At 42.1% G+C, this 18,912-nt stretch overlaps 1 protein-coding gene across 1 annotated transcript in view; it reads left to right on the top strand.

Annotated features, from left to right (window-relative positions):
* ttll7 (tubulin tyrosine ligase-like family, member 7) overlaps window positions 1–18,912 on the top strand; it is a gene marked incomplete at both ends in the record, with an annotated part of 57,420 nt that overhangs the window by 23,070 nt on the left and 15,438 nt on the right. The window contains 7 exons of the mRNA XM_079220594.1: window positions 2,104–2,198; window positions 3,887–4,034; window positions 5,208–5,281; window positions 8,165–8,300; window positions 13,630–13,716; window positions 16,093–16,321; window positions 18,458–18,753. Of these exons, the coding sequence (XP_079076720.1) occupies window positions 2,104–2,198; window positions 3,887–4,034; window positions 5,208–5,281; window positions 8,165–8,300; window positions 13,630–13,716; window positions 16,093–16,321; window positions 18,458–18,753 (1,065 nt within the window). The remainder of the gene's footprint in view (window positions 1–2,103; window positions 2,199–3,886; window positions 4,035–5,207; window positions 5,282–8,164; window positions 8,301–13,629; window positions 13,717–16,092; window positions 16,322–18,457; window positions 18,754–18,912) is intronic.

Here is an 18,912-nt window from a genome sequence, read left to right as displayed (position 1 = left end):
ATTCTATTGAGTGAAAGAGTTCCTCTTTTCCTCTGTGCACTAGAAGACCGGATACGTTTTCATATCCTTGCATGCTCTTATTCACCTATGCTCAGCTTCACACTGCTACATTCATTCAAACATGGAAGCCTCCTTGTACAACCATATTCATATCGTGGGAATTTGGAGTTTAAGTGTCTAACTGAAGGACAATTTAGGAGAAGCCGTTGATGTAGGGATCAGCTTTACTGATTTACTTAAGCCTGCCCAGATCTTTTTTTCTTTTTTACAGCTGACTCAAATGAACAGTCTTATAGTAGTTATCGATCTTTTTTTGGAATACCTGCCCCTCAGCTGGAAGCACAGTCAACTCTCTGGCTCTCTCAGTTCCTTGGACTCTGGTTGTGATGTAAATATTATTTTACAGCACTGTTCCCAAATTTGCCCCACAGCAGTAAGCACCTTTGTGTCAGGATTAGTAATGGCTAGAAACATAGAAGAAAGGAAGAGAAAAAGAGATGGAGTTTCTGAATGCTACCCCTGCAACCTTGGTGACTCTTTGCACATCTCTGTAAAGGAGCTTTGAGGTTTTGTTGTGGATTTTTGCCCAAATGTCTTTATAGTTACACATGGCCTGGTTTTGCACACCAATCTCTTTTCTCATTTGCCCCTTTCAGTATTATTTACCCAAGTTCCTGATTGATTGATAGAATGGATCTTTAACGTGCTCCTAACCTCTGATTGGCTCAATGTTGCTCTGTTTATGGAAATCTCGATCTGTGATTGGCTGCCGTAATGTTTTTTATGAGTTCAACTGTATCCAACAACAAGGAAGATGGGAACGTGAATAATGTCTCTGAAACAAATACTCACTCCAACTGGTGATTTCGGCAACTCATAAGGATAAATTTCCAGCTACAGCATTATTAGCAGGGATTTTTCTTTGATTGAAAATTATCTTTACTTTTTAACCAACGGATGCAGCCGGGGTTTCTACAACCCCACATGGGAGACAGCAATTTTCACTCAGTATGGCTTTATGGAAACAGTATATCTCCGCTAGAAAATAACCCCCATGTTGTTGTACAAATGCACCTTTACTGAAGCTATTGCAATTCTAATGACATCAAAAGGTGTGAACCGTATTTGTGTTCCCCCATTACATAATAGAGTTTGAACGAAGTTGGGAGGAGACCTGACTTACCTCAACAATCAGGGTTTATTAACCTAAGCCATCCTTTCGGAGGCCGTCTGTTGCATTGTTATTTGAAGTCACCTCATAGGAAGACACCATTTCAATTGTGGTTGCCAGTTCATTCACCCTTCCTCCGCACTTCTCTATTTGCTGGTTCTTTTGTTGTCTCACACAATCTCTTTTTTCACCTTGGCAAAAAAACAGAGGGAACATACAAAGAGTGAAAGGGAAAAATTGATTTCTTGTGTCAGGAATAATAACTGATATCTGAATACCTTGCACAAGCGCTGGAAATAGTTAGGAAAGCTAACTGCTCTTGAATTTTTCCCTTGGTGATGCTGGCTTTTGTACCTCAAATCACAGGTGGCTTATTCTGTTCTCGCTCAGTTGACTCTCCCTCTGATCTATCTCAATTGCATATGATGGGATTGAGCCAAGCGCTGGTAATTCATTGACTCACAAAGAGATTATTGGTGGCGGTGGTAGGTATTGGTCATGCAGTGCCTGGCATACTTAAATTACAGAGTCATGGCCCGTTTGCTGTGGTTGACAGAAAAGGGCAGGGTCACTAATCTAGTGACAGTTTAACTTACACAATCTGTTCATATGCATGCAGTCATACACACAAAGACTCTTCTTCATGCACAAGCATCCATACATCAGTGTCAGACAAGATTTATGCCCAGGCAAAGATTTAGGACTTCCAAAGTGTCCTTTTAAAAAGACAAAACTCTCCCTTTCCATCTCTTTCTTCCCTCTTCCCGCCTCTTCTTATTGTGGGAACAGATGTCTTTTTTCCAAACATGCCCTAAATCCACTCCTGTAATTGCATAGCATTTTTGTCTGCTGAGTTGAGAAGAAAGAGAGAAAAAACGAGATGAAGTCGGGAAAATATTCTTTTAATGTTTCTCTCCTCTCCTCCCTGGCAGATCAATCGAGCACCGAGCTTTGGGACCGATCAGAAGATTGATTACGACGTGAAGAAAGGAGTGCTGCTTAATGCTTTCAAACTCCTCAACATTCGGTACTGTTCTCCACCACGGTCCTACACACACACACACACACATGCACGTGCTTGTTGATAGACACATGAATTGCATTTAGGGGCCCATTACGTTTCATGTGCAGAGGCAGACAAAGCTCCCGACAAATTTTATTTTACAGGGCTCTGAATGTTTAAAGATTTCAATAGATTATTTCGTGCTTCTTTATTTGGCAACCCTGAAAACTTCGGAATTACTTGGATGCCCGGCACAATACAGCTTTCATCTTGTTTTGTTTTGAATCTGATGACACAGTAGTGACATTAGTCTGAAACTAAGAGGAGCTGTGGATCAAAAACAATTCGCTGTACTTATACTAACTGCCGTAGTAGATACAAAGACAGACAATGGCCAAGGTACAAAGCTATGTTACTGCTGTGCGCTTTGTGCACCCTTTAATCAGACATGCGGTGTGTGTGAGACAGGAACAGGATAACAGTAAGTTCTGCTATCTGTATTTCAGAGTATACACTTTTCCTGCAGGGGGTTCCTGTATATCAACATAAGATTACTGTGTTATTCTTATTTTGCGAGTATATTTGTTTGCCTGTTTACACTAAGTGATGCACACGGTCATTCTTGTTGTGGAATGTATTTTTTGTATATGTAGTGTGTGTGTGTGTGTTTTTTTTGCTGGCATGCTTTTCTGTCCCCTGGCTGCAGTGAGCCTGTCCATTGATTGATCATCGTACACCAGACCTCTGGATCTCTGCTCTCTTTTTTTTCTTTCTCTCTTTGTGCTTGTCCTCCTCTTACTGCTCTAAATATAGTATCATCTCTTCTAGTCACACACAAACAAATGCAGCACACACACAGATCAATTGATCAATTACACGCAGCACCGTAGATCTAGTTGGGCCAAGTGTGGTGCGGGGTGCAGCCATCCCACATAAGAACTCACTCTCCCGCCTCCCGTCCTGCTTCAGTCGACACAAACAAATCTCTTCTCAAAATGATTTGTTATATGGCTAATGCTTGCTGTGTTCCCACAGATTAAAAGGGGAGATTTGATTATTTCATGACGAATAAATCGTAGGAGGCCTTGAATGGTAGCGGGGAGGTATTTCCACTGGACAAACTGCTTATGTTCATGCTGGAGTGAATGAAGGCTTTGTTCTACCTCGCTCACTTTTTCCTTATATAGTAATGGCTTTACTTCCCAAAAGGGAGGGGTTGCTGGTGTGTAGAGGTAGGGTCGACTCTCAACACGGCTCACAACACCAACTGTATCAACGTGGGATCAATTCAGACCCGGCCGGGCATAGACATTGATAAACCTCAGCCCCCCAACCTCACTCAATATCCAATTTAAAGGGCCAGCGATTGACTAAAATGAATTGCCCTTTCTCCAGACCGCAATGGCCCACTTGTTCAGAATTAGCTGTCTGGTCCTGTTCATCCTGTGGTTGTCACTTTGTTTGTGCCTCGCTTCTCTCTTTATCTCTGTTTTGTTGAATGCTTTGTGAGGTATTTTCTATTTGTTTAACTACCACAATGATGTGAAAAGGCAAATTCAGGTTAGTCCATCAGCTAGGGATGAGTATCAAGTATCAAAATGGGAAAACGCCAAAAACACGCTTTAACTGTAACTGTATTCCTAATGCTGCTGCTCTCTTTCCTATGTTTTAAATGTGCTTTCTTTCTCTGTGCTTGTTCTATGTTGATCCAGAGCCAGTGATAAGAAACGCAACCTAGCCCAGCAAAAGGCAGAGGCTCAGCGACGGCTCTATGGACACGGCTCCATGAAGAAACTCTCGGCTGCCTCCTCAGACTGGGAGAAACAACGTCACACACTAGAGCGTAGGAGAGAAGAGCTGGTAAGGCACAAGCAAATTAGAAAATTAAAGCATTAGCTATAAAACCTCTTCAAAATGATTTGCTGAGCAAGACCCGACTTGACATTTATACATTTACACATATTCCCAACTGCGATTGGCCTAGTAAAAAACCCACAATTCTCTCAGTTGGCAACTGACCAACGGCTATGGAGCATCTGGGATGCTATAACCACTTGCACAAGGTGGTGCATCTTGACTAAGGTCAGAAGAGTTAAGAATAAAACTCATTCATTTCCCCACACAGACTTTCAAAACCAACCTGGAAACTGAAACAATGGCTGTACCAGCATACACCTGGAGCTTTTTAGGCCACACCAAAATGAGCACAAAAGGTGGCTTAGCTTCAGAAATTCAGGGACAGGTGCTCATCAGAGATGTGTTCAGAGCTGTCATCAGAGACATTTAGTAAACACGGCATTCAGTTTGTAAAGTGAAATTCCTATTTTGTAGGACGTGTTCACTTCAGTAAAGAACCATATAATAGATGTGTGTTTGTGGTATGAACCTTTTTCAGGATCAGAAACGAAAAGAAAAGCCTGAGCAGAAATTCAGTTTCACCTACCTCGAATTCTATGTCAAAGTTTTCTGAGACAAGCATACCATTTAATTAGTTTCTCTTTGAAATAAAGGAGTCAGGGAGCTTTTTTCTTATATATGGGGAAAAGTAGCAGCTACGAGTACTTTAGGCCCCCCGCACTCTTTGATTAGCCTTTTGATCAGCCACGGCAGTAATCAGGGGGAATAAGGAAAGGTGACACAGAGGCACTATTTTTAAAACGAGGACTACCTCATGGTTGAGTGCTGGCATTGCTGAAGTGCAAGACTGGGATCAGGTCTGTTGAAGGCATCGCTCAGAGCTCAATGAAACTCAATTGATGTCAACTTCTCCTCTCTGCTTTATGCTAAATTAGCCAACTGAGCTCCACAATTATACTTTCCTTACATATCAACAAGAGAATAGATGAAAATACCTTTTAATTATAAGGTATAGTTGGGTGAGACTACTTTTTTTCTTTTCATTTCTCTCCCCTCTTGCCTTCTCTTTGTTATTACTTTATTCTTTCTCTATCCCTAATAGAAGGTACGTGTGTGTACAGTGACTTTCATCTGAGAGATTTAAGTAATTTTCCTTTGGTTTTCTCCTATTTCTAGAAAGAACACCTGGCACAGGTCCGCAAGCAGATCTCTAGGGAGGAGCATGAAAAGCAACATCTGGGGAACTACAGGTATGGAAGAGGTTTGTGTGTGTGTGTGTGTGTGTGTGTGTGTGTGTGTGTGTGTGTGTGTGTGTGTTGTGGGGTGGAGGGGGTATAAGAGTATATGAATAAGTTAATATGTAAAAGTGAAAGGGTAAACAAAATCAGAGGTAGTGTGTTATGTCTAGGTCCAAACTGTTACTCTTCTATTCACAATGTTTTCAAGGTCTCAGCAATTAAAATGGGCATGTAAGTATACTTTGGTTGCCTACTGCAAGCCATTCTCCATCTCCTCTTTCCACCACACTTCGACTCTTTTCTCCTCCAACTCCAGCTGGGACTTTAGAAAACATTGCGCGTGTCAATTCTTAATAGTCACCTCACAGATGGAGCAGATCCATCTTCGAACATGACTCAGCAACACGAAGTTCTGATTTGCCGCTTATCCCTTCCAAATAGTTAACCCTCATCCCTCCCTCAGTTTCTCTTCCTACTCTTTAGCCAACATGTACACGCATGCACATTTCCCGTTCTTGATATTTTCTCTCTCTCTCTCTCTCTCTCTCCCAGACACACACGCCATCACAGTTGGCTCACACACACACACACACACACACACACACACACACACACACACACACACACACACACACACACACACATGCTTGCCCTTCTTGTCTGCCCAAGTCTAAGTGACTTCTTGACTCATCACTTGACTGAATGGATAGTCAGAATACTGATTCCAGCCTGCATGAAGTGCTGTCACCTCCTTCCTCTTTTCAGACACGCAGCCAGACAGTCAATCAGACAGGCTGAGGTCTGTCTGGAGCACCCCTAGTAAAGACCTCTTAGCATTCAAATGGTGTCCCAGCGCTGCACTGGAGTCTGATTAACACACTGCTTCTCATTAGATGAGTTTGGGTAATGAACTTACTTACAATCTTTTATTAGATGAAACTTGCATCGGTTACAGACAAGCCAGGACCCCATGGCACCAGAAGACAGCCCGGCTGGTTGATACTATTGTTGATGTTCATTTAACATCATTTACACAGTTGGAATAGGGAGGCTTGAGAGACACAGCTGACCGAAACAAAGATACATTTAAACAGATTTTTTTTGGTCTATAGCCCAGTTGGGAATATGTGGGAGGAAAATAAGACTCTGTATGAACATTATATTTAAAAAATACTGCAGGGTCGGCCTCAAATAAAATGTCCACATGTTCAGAGATGCAGGGTGCCAAAAAGAGGGAGCAGTTAACACCGACTATTAAAGTTTTGAACTTTTGCTTTTCAGTCAAGTTATTTATGTTGCTCATTGAGGATTGAAAAGTTCTGGCTCTTTTCATATATTATATTTAAATACAGTTTATCCCCCTGTTATGAAGAGACTTTTTCCACATTTCTCAGATTGTCTCTCAAGAGGAAGAAAATAATCTGGTCTATGTACCTTAAAGGTTGTTAAAAAAGTGTGTCAGTTACACAATCTGATATATACCATAGTGCCAAGGGAAAGTAATAAAGTGACAGGTTCATCTCAGGTTTCTCAAGATTCAGCAGTCGCTTGATTCGAACTACATTACCTAAAGTAATGCATAGAATTGGGTCAACTTCTCAACAATATGGAAATCATGTACCCAGAACAGCTTCTCTGCATAAAGTTGTTTAATGGCAGATAGGGAGCTGTAAAAGTTTTAATGGTGAATTTGTGCTATGTTAAACTTTACTTGGCATTGCACTCTCACTAAAATGTGCAACAGCCGATATGTGTGAATAGCTTGGTAATAATGGCTTAATCAATATTTAAAAGAGGGTGACAATGTTATGGTGCTGCATAAACATTACAGTCCACTTTATGTCTTTATGTTTAAAAAAAAAAAAAGGAGGTCTGTACCTCAACTCGCTTTAACTTTAATGCGCTGTTGATTCAAAAGGCCAACTCAGGAGGAGTCTGGCTCTAAATGTCTGTAAAGACGCCAAACTATTTCCCTGCTTTTACACTCCACACTGCCTTGTGCTTATTAAAGGTCTGTCATTGTTTTGATTTGATGGCTAAAGCGATGATATGGGGGGACTTTTGAGATGCACTATGAGGATAACCAGGCAGAGGTTTGTACATTTTCCAAATCCCTTCAGGCCTAAGATAAACACTGAGCATTGTTAAAGCAGAGCAATGCAGACGGTGTGTATGGGCACATTAAGGGTGTATGAGTGTGTGAAAACCGTTGTGTATTAATGCATTGCTCCTCGTGAAAAGACTGGTTGGAAGTTTGTACAGTTTCTAGCCTCAAGGTCTCCATTAATACTTCTTCACCTTTCTTTTGTCCCTCCATCATTTCACACCTCTTATTGAAATACTTATAATTCTCCCCGCCTGTGTGTTTCCCCTCCTGCTTGCTATCTTTTTGTCCATTTACCACGCTCACCTGCTGTGCCTCGACCTCTCTTTGCCTCACTCCATCCACTCCTCCCTCTTCTTTTATCAATCTCTCCTCTCCTAATCTTTGTATTCCTTTTCTATTTCTTTCTTGCTCCTTTTCTTCATATTTCTGTCTCTCAAACAACCTACTTTTTCCACTCTTTTATTTCCCTTCTTTTTTTTCCTGTCTTTTTTTATCCGTCATGGCTCCCTCTCTCCCAATTCTGTCACCACTCCTCCTCTCACCTCATATCCCTCTTTTACTGAACCCCAATCCCCCTCGTCTCTTTCTTTCTCCCCACCCCATCATTCCCACCCTCTCCTTTGTGAACCCAACCTCTGTTTTCTCTATTTCATCATTCCTTCTCTCACCCTTCTGATCCCCTTTCTCGCTGCACTGATGACCCTCCTTCTTTGCCTTTTCATTCTACCTCTTTCTCCACTTCTCCCTCATTCTCCTTGCTTTTCTCTCTCTGTCTCTGCGGCCTACAGACGTATTTACCCCCCAGACGACAAGCTGCTGTTGGAGAAGTATGAAAGCCTGCTCTCTGCCGCCTTTCAGACCTTCCTCGCCGGGCGAGCTGCCTCACTTCAAAAGGAAATGAATAATCCTCTGAAACGAATGAAGGCACGTACGTCAGTGGCAGACTGTCAGACACACACACACACAAACACAAACATCATAGAAACCTGCATATACCCACACACAAACATATACACACGATATGCAGACACTTGTGGACAAGCACATTCTAAAGGAAAGAAACGCACATGCATTTCTATTAAGATTCTGCTCACAGAGACAAGAAAGGATGCGCAAATAATGCGGAAAGTGTGCCGCAGTCCTTCAGATTTGTTCGAACGTCTGACAGTATGTCCTTCTTCTTCTCTATCTGCCTCGCTTTCCCGCTGTCATTCAGTCACTTTCTCCACAAATATTTATTGTGCGCAAATCAAATCCCACAAAACAATGTCATTTTGGTTTCTTTACAGTCAGACACTCTCTGTGAGTTTCTGTTGTCCTCTTTCTGTCTCTTCCTGTCAAAGTTAGTGATGAAAAAGCTTCACGGTTGATTTCAGTAGTTGCCCTTATTGTGAGTGTACTTTCCTACATGTTGTTTATTCATTAAGATTCAGGGATACACATTTGAACATATATATGAGAACACACACACTTATGCCGTGTTCACACCAAAAGAGTTGCAAAATATTTGCGTGAGTAGATTACATGTTAAATCAATGCACAGACGCAAATGGTTGCGTTGAAATATTTCAACTTATTCAGACACTCGTCCTGGAGGAGTCGGAGCTGTGCGAGACTACGGATAATATTATGAACCCAGACACGGGGGCGTTTGATGTTCCGACGTGTGTGGGACTTCTTCAACAAGTATAAAGCAGAACAAGTGGTTCTTTCAATGGTGAATGGCGGAAATGGTAAATGTTTTCACAGAGTAGAGCCACGGAGATAAGCCCCGCCCCCTTTCCACAGCGAATGGTTACGAAAAAGTGAATTAACCACATAAAGTCGAGCGAGTAAACTCAGGCGAAAAAGCGTTGCCAAACAAAATGCCAAGAATGAGAAGTTCGTATCATATGAAAAGTTCATATCTGGACACGTTATAGAATCCTCAATGTGTAATATTTTACCTCTGGTTTACTAAACAGGAGATCAGGTAAACTGTAAATCTGTAGGTAATATTTACATTTGCGTGTAGATGTTTGACACTATTTCACGGTCTCCAGCTCAACACAGATCTACAAATGCATGCTGCATTTAAGTGCTAGTGGAAAACTGCACATCTGGGTTTTCAGTGAGAATGCACGGAATTTCAAAGTTCTGAAGATGTTTTTCCTAAATAGACTAAATAACTTGTTGCCCCTCAATTAGACTACATACATTTGCCAACAATATACTCTATACAGTAACCTATAAATGTAAACATATGCTTTAAATACGCTACTGGCAGTGGACTTGTTCTTCTGCTGGGAAAACCATAGATATAGATAGATAGTTAAAATCTCGATAGTTAGGCTATAATCGTCGCTAGACCCTTAAAAGTGTGTTTAAACGTTCGGCATCACAAAGAACAAATCAATTAAACAAGACACAGATGAAGGTATTGTGGGATATTAAAATACTTGGAGGAAAGACGCAATGATGAGTAATAAAGAGGCAGATGAACCCAAAAATATTCTGCTTTTGATGACAAAGTAGTATCGACATTACAAATTCATATCAAAGCACAGGGAGGAGATGTAATATGCAACTATTGCAACTTTTACAGAAACAACCCTACCTCAATAGCAACTAGCCCCACAAAGTTATTGCCTGTCAGAGAATCTCTGCTGATAATTTTTATAGAAATGTCAATCAAAAGATCAGGCGGTGTGGTACAACAGGCCAAGGTAAGTTTAATTAAGTCAACACAAAGAGATGTGGCTCTTGTTTAAAGTAGGAAAGGGGAGAGATAACAAGAACAAAGGATGCTCGACGATTTGCTATCTACTAATGTAATCATGAGTGGCAACTGGACGGCCCTTATTAATGGACAGTGTGAGATACTAATCTTGGCAATTTTTAGCAAAAAGAAAGGGTGTTTCTAAATTTGAATATGATTTTCAGCAGACCAGGGAAGAACACAATTTATGAAAAGTATGGTCACTTGAGTTGAGATCAGGTGACTGGCTTGGTCGTTGAAGAATATTCCATTGCTTTGCCTTGAGGAGCTCTTGGGCTGTTTTCACAGTATGTTTTGAGTCATTATCCATCTGTACTGAGAAGCGCCGTCCAATCAGTTTTGCAGCATTTGGCTGAATCTGAGTAGACACTAAAGCCCTAAACACCTCAAACTCATCCTGCTGCTTTTACCAGCTGTGGCATACTCAATGAACACTAGTGATCCAGTTCAATTGGCAGCCGTACAAGCCCATGCAATAGCACTGCCTCCACCATGTTCACCAGGTGAAGTGTTTTGCTTCGGATCAGGAGCTGCTCCTTTCCTTCTCGTCACTTTTCACTTCTCATCATTCTGGAACAAGTTAATCTTGGTTTCATCTTCCAATGAACCATAATCTAAAACTGATCAGGCGTATTCAGATGTTTTCTGGTCTCACCCGGCCTTTCTGTTGTCCAGTGTTACCATTAGTTTGCACCTTGTTGTAAACTTCTGTATTCAGACTTATGAAGGCATCTCTTTATTGTTGATTTTGACAATGACACGTCTACCTCCTCCAGAGTTTTCTTGAGCTCAGTATTCATGTTATGAAGGGTTTTTCTTCACCAAATAATTTATCACTTTTCTCCCCACTTTCATTACTGTTTGGTTGACAGGCATGCATCAAATTGTTAGTTCTGTTGTTAGATATCTGCGTTTTTTAGCGGACTGCCGAGTGTGTCACTCAGCTCAATGCACACAAGGCTTCGCCCTCGAAGCACAGAGGTCAAAGGAGAGGAGAGAAAGAGGACAGAGGAGAGACTCAAGCGTGTCAGTAAATGACAGCAAAAAGCAGTAAAGGCGGTCACTGAGCTGAAATGAAATGAAATACCCCTGCTGCGGACAACTCAAAATGGACTTCCGCTAGTTGATAGCGTAGAGGAAAATAGGAAGAAAACATGAGATGCATATGAGCTGCTGATTAATATGCACATCATGCAGAATTAACAACACATAATTGAGGCCAAGTACCTGAACCCAACACGAGCCAGTACAGCCCGTTCTCGCTCCCAACTCATCAAATACGGCAGCTTGGTCAGTGGCCCTTCACATCAAAATGTGACACTCGTGTGACCGAATTCATGACAGAAGTAAAGGACGAAATCAGGTGATGTGGTATAAATAGCAGGGGAGGAGGATGATGTCTAAATATGGGTACAAATACATAGGAAAAGCTTGTTAACAGGCAGGCTACAGGCAATAACAGTGATAGTAGCAGTTTTGAGTTGCCACCTACTGTGTAAAGATGAAATGATTGTCAGAACTGTATTTGTACAGCTACTGTTTGTTATGTAAGAATCTTTAAACAATCTGAACATATTTTCTACTCTACTCAACAGTGAAAGTAGAAGAGTCTCTACAAAGCTTATCCTCCATGCTTTGAAAAATAAATAAGAGAGCTCCTCAGGGTTTTTTATTTGTCTAAAAGAATAAGCCCAATTTTTCATAGAAGTTTTCTTCTGGCTCAGGGGTATGTTTTTTTTTTTTTTAAGAGGGAGGAAGTAAATCCCATACCACGATGAGACAGAGTCATCTGTCAAACAGCCAAGAAATATGAAGTCAGAGAATGTCACAGTAGAACATGAAACAAAAAATACTGCTTAAATAAAAATTGATAAAAATACAAAAGCTTCTGGACAGGACGACACACTTGGTCATGCGGTGCCAAAGAAGTACTTTGTTACATATTATATTGGTTAACACACAGAGGGTATAAAAAATGTAATTTGTAAAGTGATCATTAAATATCATAATCTAGGAAAGTTGGGAAATACTTATTAGTGATTTCTGAATAAGAGCTCTCCTCAATCTGTGGCGCAGCATTATTTAACCTATAGTTTAATGTTTTTATCTGTGTCAAGTTCTGTTTTCTTCCATGCGGTAAAATATATCAAAACACCCATGTAATCTGCTTTGGAGCAGTTTAACAAGGTAATAGGCCTCCGCTGACTTTTAAACCACAGTGGACGGGGAAGTTTGAGTTGGCAGACTTTCACTGAAGTAAAAATACCTCTAGTTTTGCAGTTTTTGTCTTTTCAAAATAAACTTCTGTTTAGCAGGAAATAACTTGGTTAGGTTGAGGAAAACATTGAGGTTTGGGTTTAATAAGTAGGTTTGCTATGTTGTTAAGTCGGCTCCGATACGTACGTGACACACTTGCATCTATACACCTCGTCCTCCTTCCTAAATTCTTCATAGCAAGAAGACAAAGGTCTGTTTTTAATTATCCATTTAACTATACATAAACATTTCAAATGTAGCGGTTAGCTCCTCAGGACCACTTTTACAAACAATTTAGTGCACAATATGCTCCAGCATCTTATCCCATAATATATGTCTGAGCCCAATGATTTCTTTTCTTCGTATATCTTCTGAGGTTCTCTTGAGACATAAAAGCAGCTGCAATCTTAGGGACGACTACTGCAGTAGACAGCTGACACATTTTCAACATATAGGCCACTTAGTACTGCAATTATGAAATACTTAAAAATCAACATAAATACACCCAACTAAGTCACTCAGTATTGAAATGTTAACTCTCCTTTTTATGTTTTCTTCACTTCTTTTTCTTCACAGCTTAAAATATGAAGAAGAAGAACACAAAAGCTCAAAAAGCTCATAACAAAAATAAAAACGTATATCTGAGCCCATGTGGATTTTAATACTGCCAGTGTACACATATGTACACACAAACAGATGTTCAAGCACAAACACACCAACACAGAGAGCCATAGCAAAGTGACCTTTTCACAAACCCCCGAAAGCTGTTTGATGGCTAATCTGAGAGAAAACAATCACTTTTCAACTGTATTTCAGTGTCGAGTGGGAGTTTTTGATGTCCCGAGACGAGAGCAACATTAATCACCTTTGCTTGCATTTCAGCTCCGGCCCAATGGCCAAAGCCTCAGCCCCAGCCTTTTTCAAATTCAGCCTCTAAGCGCTGCCAAATAGCAATGCATGTGCAGCCAGTGCCTTTTTTCTAACCTTCAGATAAGGTGCATATGCCTGTTATGTCAAACTTTTTCAATTGAAGTTTCTTAATTTCTCACAACTCATTTTGACTTCAAAGTAATTGGAGGTATAAAACATCAACTCATTTTGATTATCAGTGTATCATCAAGATTACACTAACTTGTCAGTCTTTGCTGATGCTTGATACTCAACAGTATGTTCTTCATGTTACATAAAGCCTAACCTTCAATCACAACCGTATTGTCATCCACCTTGTGTGTTGTGTAGGAGGAGGACATCTTGGATCTGCTGGAGCAATGTGAACTGGACGACGAGAAGCTGATGGGCAAATCCTCCAGGCAACGAGGCCCTAAGGTGGGTGAGAGTGATGGAGAGAGAGGAGGGAGACACAGACCCCAAGAGAGAGGAGGGAGAATAAGGGCCACATGGCTCAAGGGAACTACAAAAAAGTGCAAAGGAGAGTAAAAGAGAGAGGAACATGGGAGGCAGGTAGGCAGATGCCTGAAGCTAACGCCCACAGAAAGCATATAGGACGTGATTCCTTAAAATAAAGACGGGGGTAGCGGGTTAGGCGAGAAAGAAAAGAATCAGAAAAAGGCCCAAAGAAAAGAACCAACTCCCCTGGGGGACAGCTGTCAGGCTGTCTCTCGCGCTCTCAACGTGCTATCTTTCTTTCTTTCTGTCTGTCTATCTCCCTCTCTTTCTCTCTCTCCCTCTGTCACATACACCTCTACGCCCCCTCGATTTCCCACGACAGCACATTACTCCCTCCATCACCTTGCTTCCCTCCCCTCCCTTCACCTCTTCATCCCTATTCTCTCTCTCTCTGCACATCTACATCCATCGCTCACTCGAAGGCTAAATTGGCTGGAACACTCAAAGAGTGTGTTAGGGACTCGACAGCGCAGCATTAGAGAGGCCTTAGCTGGAATGAGGACTTGTTCAGACACAATCACTGTTGTCCAAATTAATTTGGACCCCGTCAGTTTCAATGTTGCCGAGTGTGCTGAGAGAGACACTGAGAGCAGGGCAAAGAAAGAGCTGTGACGGATAGATTCGCTCCTTGGGGTGTAGCGCTCGCAAGCCATCTGGTGAAACTGAACCAGCGAGAAGAGAGGAGTGAGGCAAAGGGATTAGAGGCAGGATTTTGAGGGAAGGAAGGGCCACTAAGATTTGCTATTGCTGAGGAAATGTTCAGACACAGAGGACCAGTGGTAGAGAGCAGGAAATGGTGAAAGCAGTGAAAGCTAGCAAGTGCCTTTACATTTTCCTTCTCCTTTTATTCAGTTGTTGGATTTTTGATTCCTACTTTTGTCATTATGATATTCACCATATCACATTTGTTCCTCGCGGTGTCCTCAGCTGACTATTTAGCTTGAATACACTCAATCGCTCTCACTCCGTCATCCACGGTTTCTCTCTGTGTCTCTCCTCATCTGTTCAGTGTCTGGCCTTCTCTCTTTGTCTTGCTCTCTTGTGTTTATCCAATGTGTGTTCCTGTCTCCTTTTCTCTCTCCAACCGTATGTTCATTGTCCCTTTCTCTCTCTCTCTCTCTCTCTCTGTGCTCATTTCCGTTCTCCCCGTCTATTCAATGCCTCATCTCTTTCTCTGCCTGCTCCAATTCTCAGATTCACCTTGTACTCCTCTTTATTTCTCTCCCCATCAATCTGATGTTCCCATCTTTCCTTTTATTCTCCTCTCATGTATTTAATCTCTCTGTCTCGATCCTCCTCTATCAGTCACCCACACAGCTACCCAGCGGTGACTGTGTAAGCCCTGTGATCACTTCCTGCCCATTAATTCAGGTGGCCTGACAGCACTGCCCGAGCTAAACGTTGAATAACAGATGTATAAATGCTTTATTAATGCTATCTGACCGCCCCATTCCAGGATGTGAAATAGACAAGGCTCAACTTAATGAACTCCTAACTAAAGAAAAGCGTGAATGTGTTTGGGTTTTAGGGCGAAGTAGATCATAATTTCACATGTGCAGAAGTCAGCCACTTCGGCTTCACTGAGATTAAAAGTTTTGGTTTTCATCAAGACACAAAGTTGACTTACATGTTCTTGTTATATAATTTACACAGTCAGTCAGACATGCAAAACATTGAATATATAAAGACACTTTGAAACTTTTACTTTGAATTGAAATCAGGTAACATGTGTTCAAGGTGCCACTCATATTGACAGCCGGGCTTATAAAGGAGTGCATGTGTAATTGTGCATCTGTGCATAATGAGCCTGCAAGCAAACATACACTTGGCCACGTGGGCTAGCAGAGTCACCACCAGGTCTCCCAGTGACAGATGGTAATGGACTGAGGGTAAAGGGAGGCTCAGGGAGACTGACAACATCTCAATGTATTTGTGTTTGTGTGTGTGTGTGCGTGTGTGTGCGTGTGTGTGTGTGTGTGTGTGTGTGTGTGTGTGTGTTTACTGTTGTACATATGTCCTTGTGAGAGGTTATTTGAGTTTCAGACTTTAGAAGGAAGACATTTGTCCCAAAAGAGGTAATTTTGGATGGTGTAAGGCTAAGAATTGAATGCAGTCACATTAGTTTGTGTGTGTGTGCGTGTGTGTGTGAGAGAGAGAGAGAGGAAGATCATATATGAATTATCATGTATGTTTCATCTGTGTATATGTGTGCACACATTCATATAATATATCAACCTGTGTGTACGTCTTATGTGTATTGGCTTTACGTGTCTGTACCTGTGTTTGTCCCTGCAGCCCATGACCGCCATGCCAGAATGCAGTCAGACACCAAGACGTCAACGACCGGACTATCTGGCTGACTTCACCAGTTGCAGCAGCATCGATAACTCCTGCTCTTCCTCAGACGAAGAAGAGGAGGAGGAGAGGAGGAAAGCAGAAAGCGGAGGAGGCGGAGAGAAGAGGGAGAAGAAAGTTTCCTACGACCTTGGGGAGAGCAAAGAGAAGAACTTGGCTGAGCGCTCAGGTAAACGGCGAGATGTGTAAAAGTGTCGAAGAATGTCTTCATTAGGAAGCCAGAGCGCGGGGGTTTGACAGGAACCTTGTTTACTGCAATCTTTCTTTCTTGCTTTGTTTGCTTTCTTGTTTACTTTGTTTCTTTTTGAGCTAGAACCTTCCATCAGATTACAGCGGTTAACTTAATTGCAAAAACAAACTTGTTCGTCAGATGTATTAATGTGCATAGTTACACACCTGTACACATTTGCTTTAATATTTCTGTTTCAGCATTTGTGTCCCCATTTCAATCCTATCTGAATATAGCAGAGAACAAAGTGCAGACAGGAGCGGTAGCAAGTGTGAATATTTATAATGATGCTATAGGAAATTGGAATTCATCGTGTGATGCTACATGCACACGACATGGACTCCAGCCTGGTACACTTTCCACGTTATACAGTTGGAAAAATATTCATAGTTGTACAGAACACATTTCCATATACATGCTCATGCACAGACACTTTTTTAAATACAAATGCTGAGAGTTTTGCTTTGATCTTTACCTTCAGCTCACAAGGGCAAATACTCTCCAGCAGCAGCATGGGGCAGGTTGTGATGATGTGAGCCAGCAGGAGGGACAATACAGATGTTTATCAGCCCACCTGTATCTATGTTCCTATTTGATATGATAAAATAGTAGTAGGCTCTAGGATTAGGGCGATCATAGTCTGTGACTCGTGACAAGTGGCTCTTTGTTGCTGAGTTTTTAAGTTAAGGAGGTTCCTATAGCTTTAAACTCTAGCTGGACACACACACAAATGATGAAGCACTGAAAAGCACTCGAAGGAAGAAAAGCACCGTGAACAGTGCAGTTACACTGAATGGAAGGTGATGGCAGAGAAGAAGGAATGTGATTGAAAGAAAGAGGGTGGGAAAAAAAAGACCCCTTTCGTTGTTTACCTTGGAAACACCTTGAGTTTAATGCTGAAATATTTCTGTTTTTTATAGTGAGAGCGATAAGTCTCAAGCATTCCCACCAATTTGCATAAGTTATAAAGATCAACTCACTTTCAGCTCTCTGAAGTGAGAAAGAGGGAACCTTTCACTGCAGTCTCTGTGCCAACCTTGGAAAGAAGAAATTCTCCAGTTGCATTGTGGGCGGATGGTTTTACTGTTCAATAGAAAGAACTTTTGCTTGATGAGCTCATTCTATTTGTCACAAAATAAGGGACAAAGCCATGAAAAAGCCCACTTTTTGGATCTGTGTGTGTGTGTGTGTGTGTGTGTGTGTGTGTGTGTGTGTGTGTGTGTGTGTGTGTGTGTGTGCAGAGAAACCCTGCCAAGCCCTACTCCATACCAAGCCACCAAAGGGTTGATGGACTCAGCCCCATAATACTTTTAGTTGGCCAAATATCCTACCTCGGACAGTTCAGCAGCCCCACACACACACAAACACACACACACACACACACACACACACACACACACACACACACACACACACACACACACACACACATACATACATATAATCACTTCTGTGCAAACTTGATGTCAGACAGACACAAACTGCACAAATAGACAACACACACTAATATACTGGCTGGTAGACAATCTGGAGGAGTTTCAAGGGTGACGGAGAGTGTTAGTGTGGGTTTTCAGCTTTATTTCCTGTGTGTTTCCATGTGTTTTGTGTGTGTGTGTGTATGTGTGTGTTTTGTGTGTGTGTGTGTGTGTGTGTGTGTGTGTGTGTCTGTGTGCGCGCACGTGTGTGTCTAAGAGAGAACTGCTCTTTAATCCATCCCCAAACCAGACAGGACTACTGTTAGTTTCTGGTTTCCACTACACATGCTGCGGTTGTTAATAACACACACACACACACACACACACACACACACACACTCACACTCACACTCACACTCACACACTCACAGAGCCACTGGGCTGGCGTGCCACTGGGCTGGCGTGCCAGAGCGCTGCGGCAATGGGAGTTTTAAAGCTACACTTCATCTCCAAAGCCACCGGGCATCGGATAGAAAGCAGAGAGGAGAGCTTGACAGTGACTGGGGCACTGAGACAGGATCAGGGAAGAAAAGAAAGTGAAATGTGACAGTGATTCAGTGTTCCTCCCCCCACCCGTTCCCTCTCTTCTGTTTTTCTGCAGGTCGCATGCACTGGAAACCTCCAATCAAGTCAGTCAAAACCAGCCCTGCTTCTTCTGCTTCCCCAACACTTTCTGGTCCAATCAGGCGCTCCATCTCCTGCCCACGCTCCATCGCCTCCCTCTCATCGCCCAATGAGGTGCGGGCGTTGACCTCCAGGCCTTCTCCCACAGTGCCCATGGCCACTCCCCTTGTCAGGCCGACCTCCGCCACGCTGCGCTCTCACTCTCTGAGCCGGAGCGGCTCCGCCCACCGCGTGCCTCACAGCAACAGCCTGGGGACCATCCACTCCAATTTAGTAAGATGCTGGAAACTCACACAAAGAATAATTTACCTCTTTACTATTCAGAATGTGTCAGATAAGTTGTCAGTCAAAGAAAACTATATGAAATTCATTTTCAAATAGTCAAGCTGTCATTTTGCTCAATGGGGCAATCCTCTGCTGATCCACTACTCC

Source organism: Taurulus bubalis (genome assembly GCF_910589615.1).
Source record: "Taurulus bubalis genome assembly, chromosome: 7".
NCBI lineage: Eukaryota > Metazoa > Chordata > Actinopteri > Perciformes > Cottidae > Taurulus > Taurulus bubalis.
Note: the sequence above shows the minus strand (reverse complement) of the source record. Positions and strands in the feature narration are given on the sequence as shown.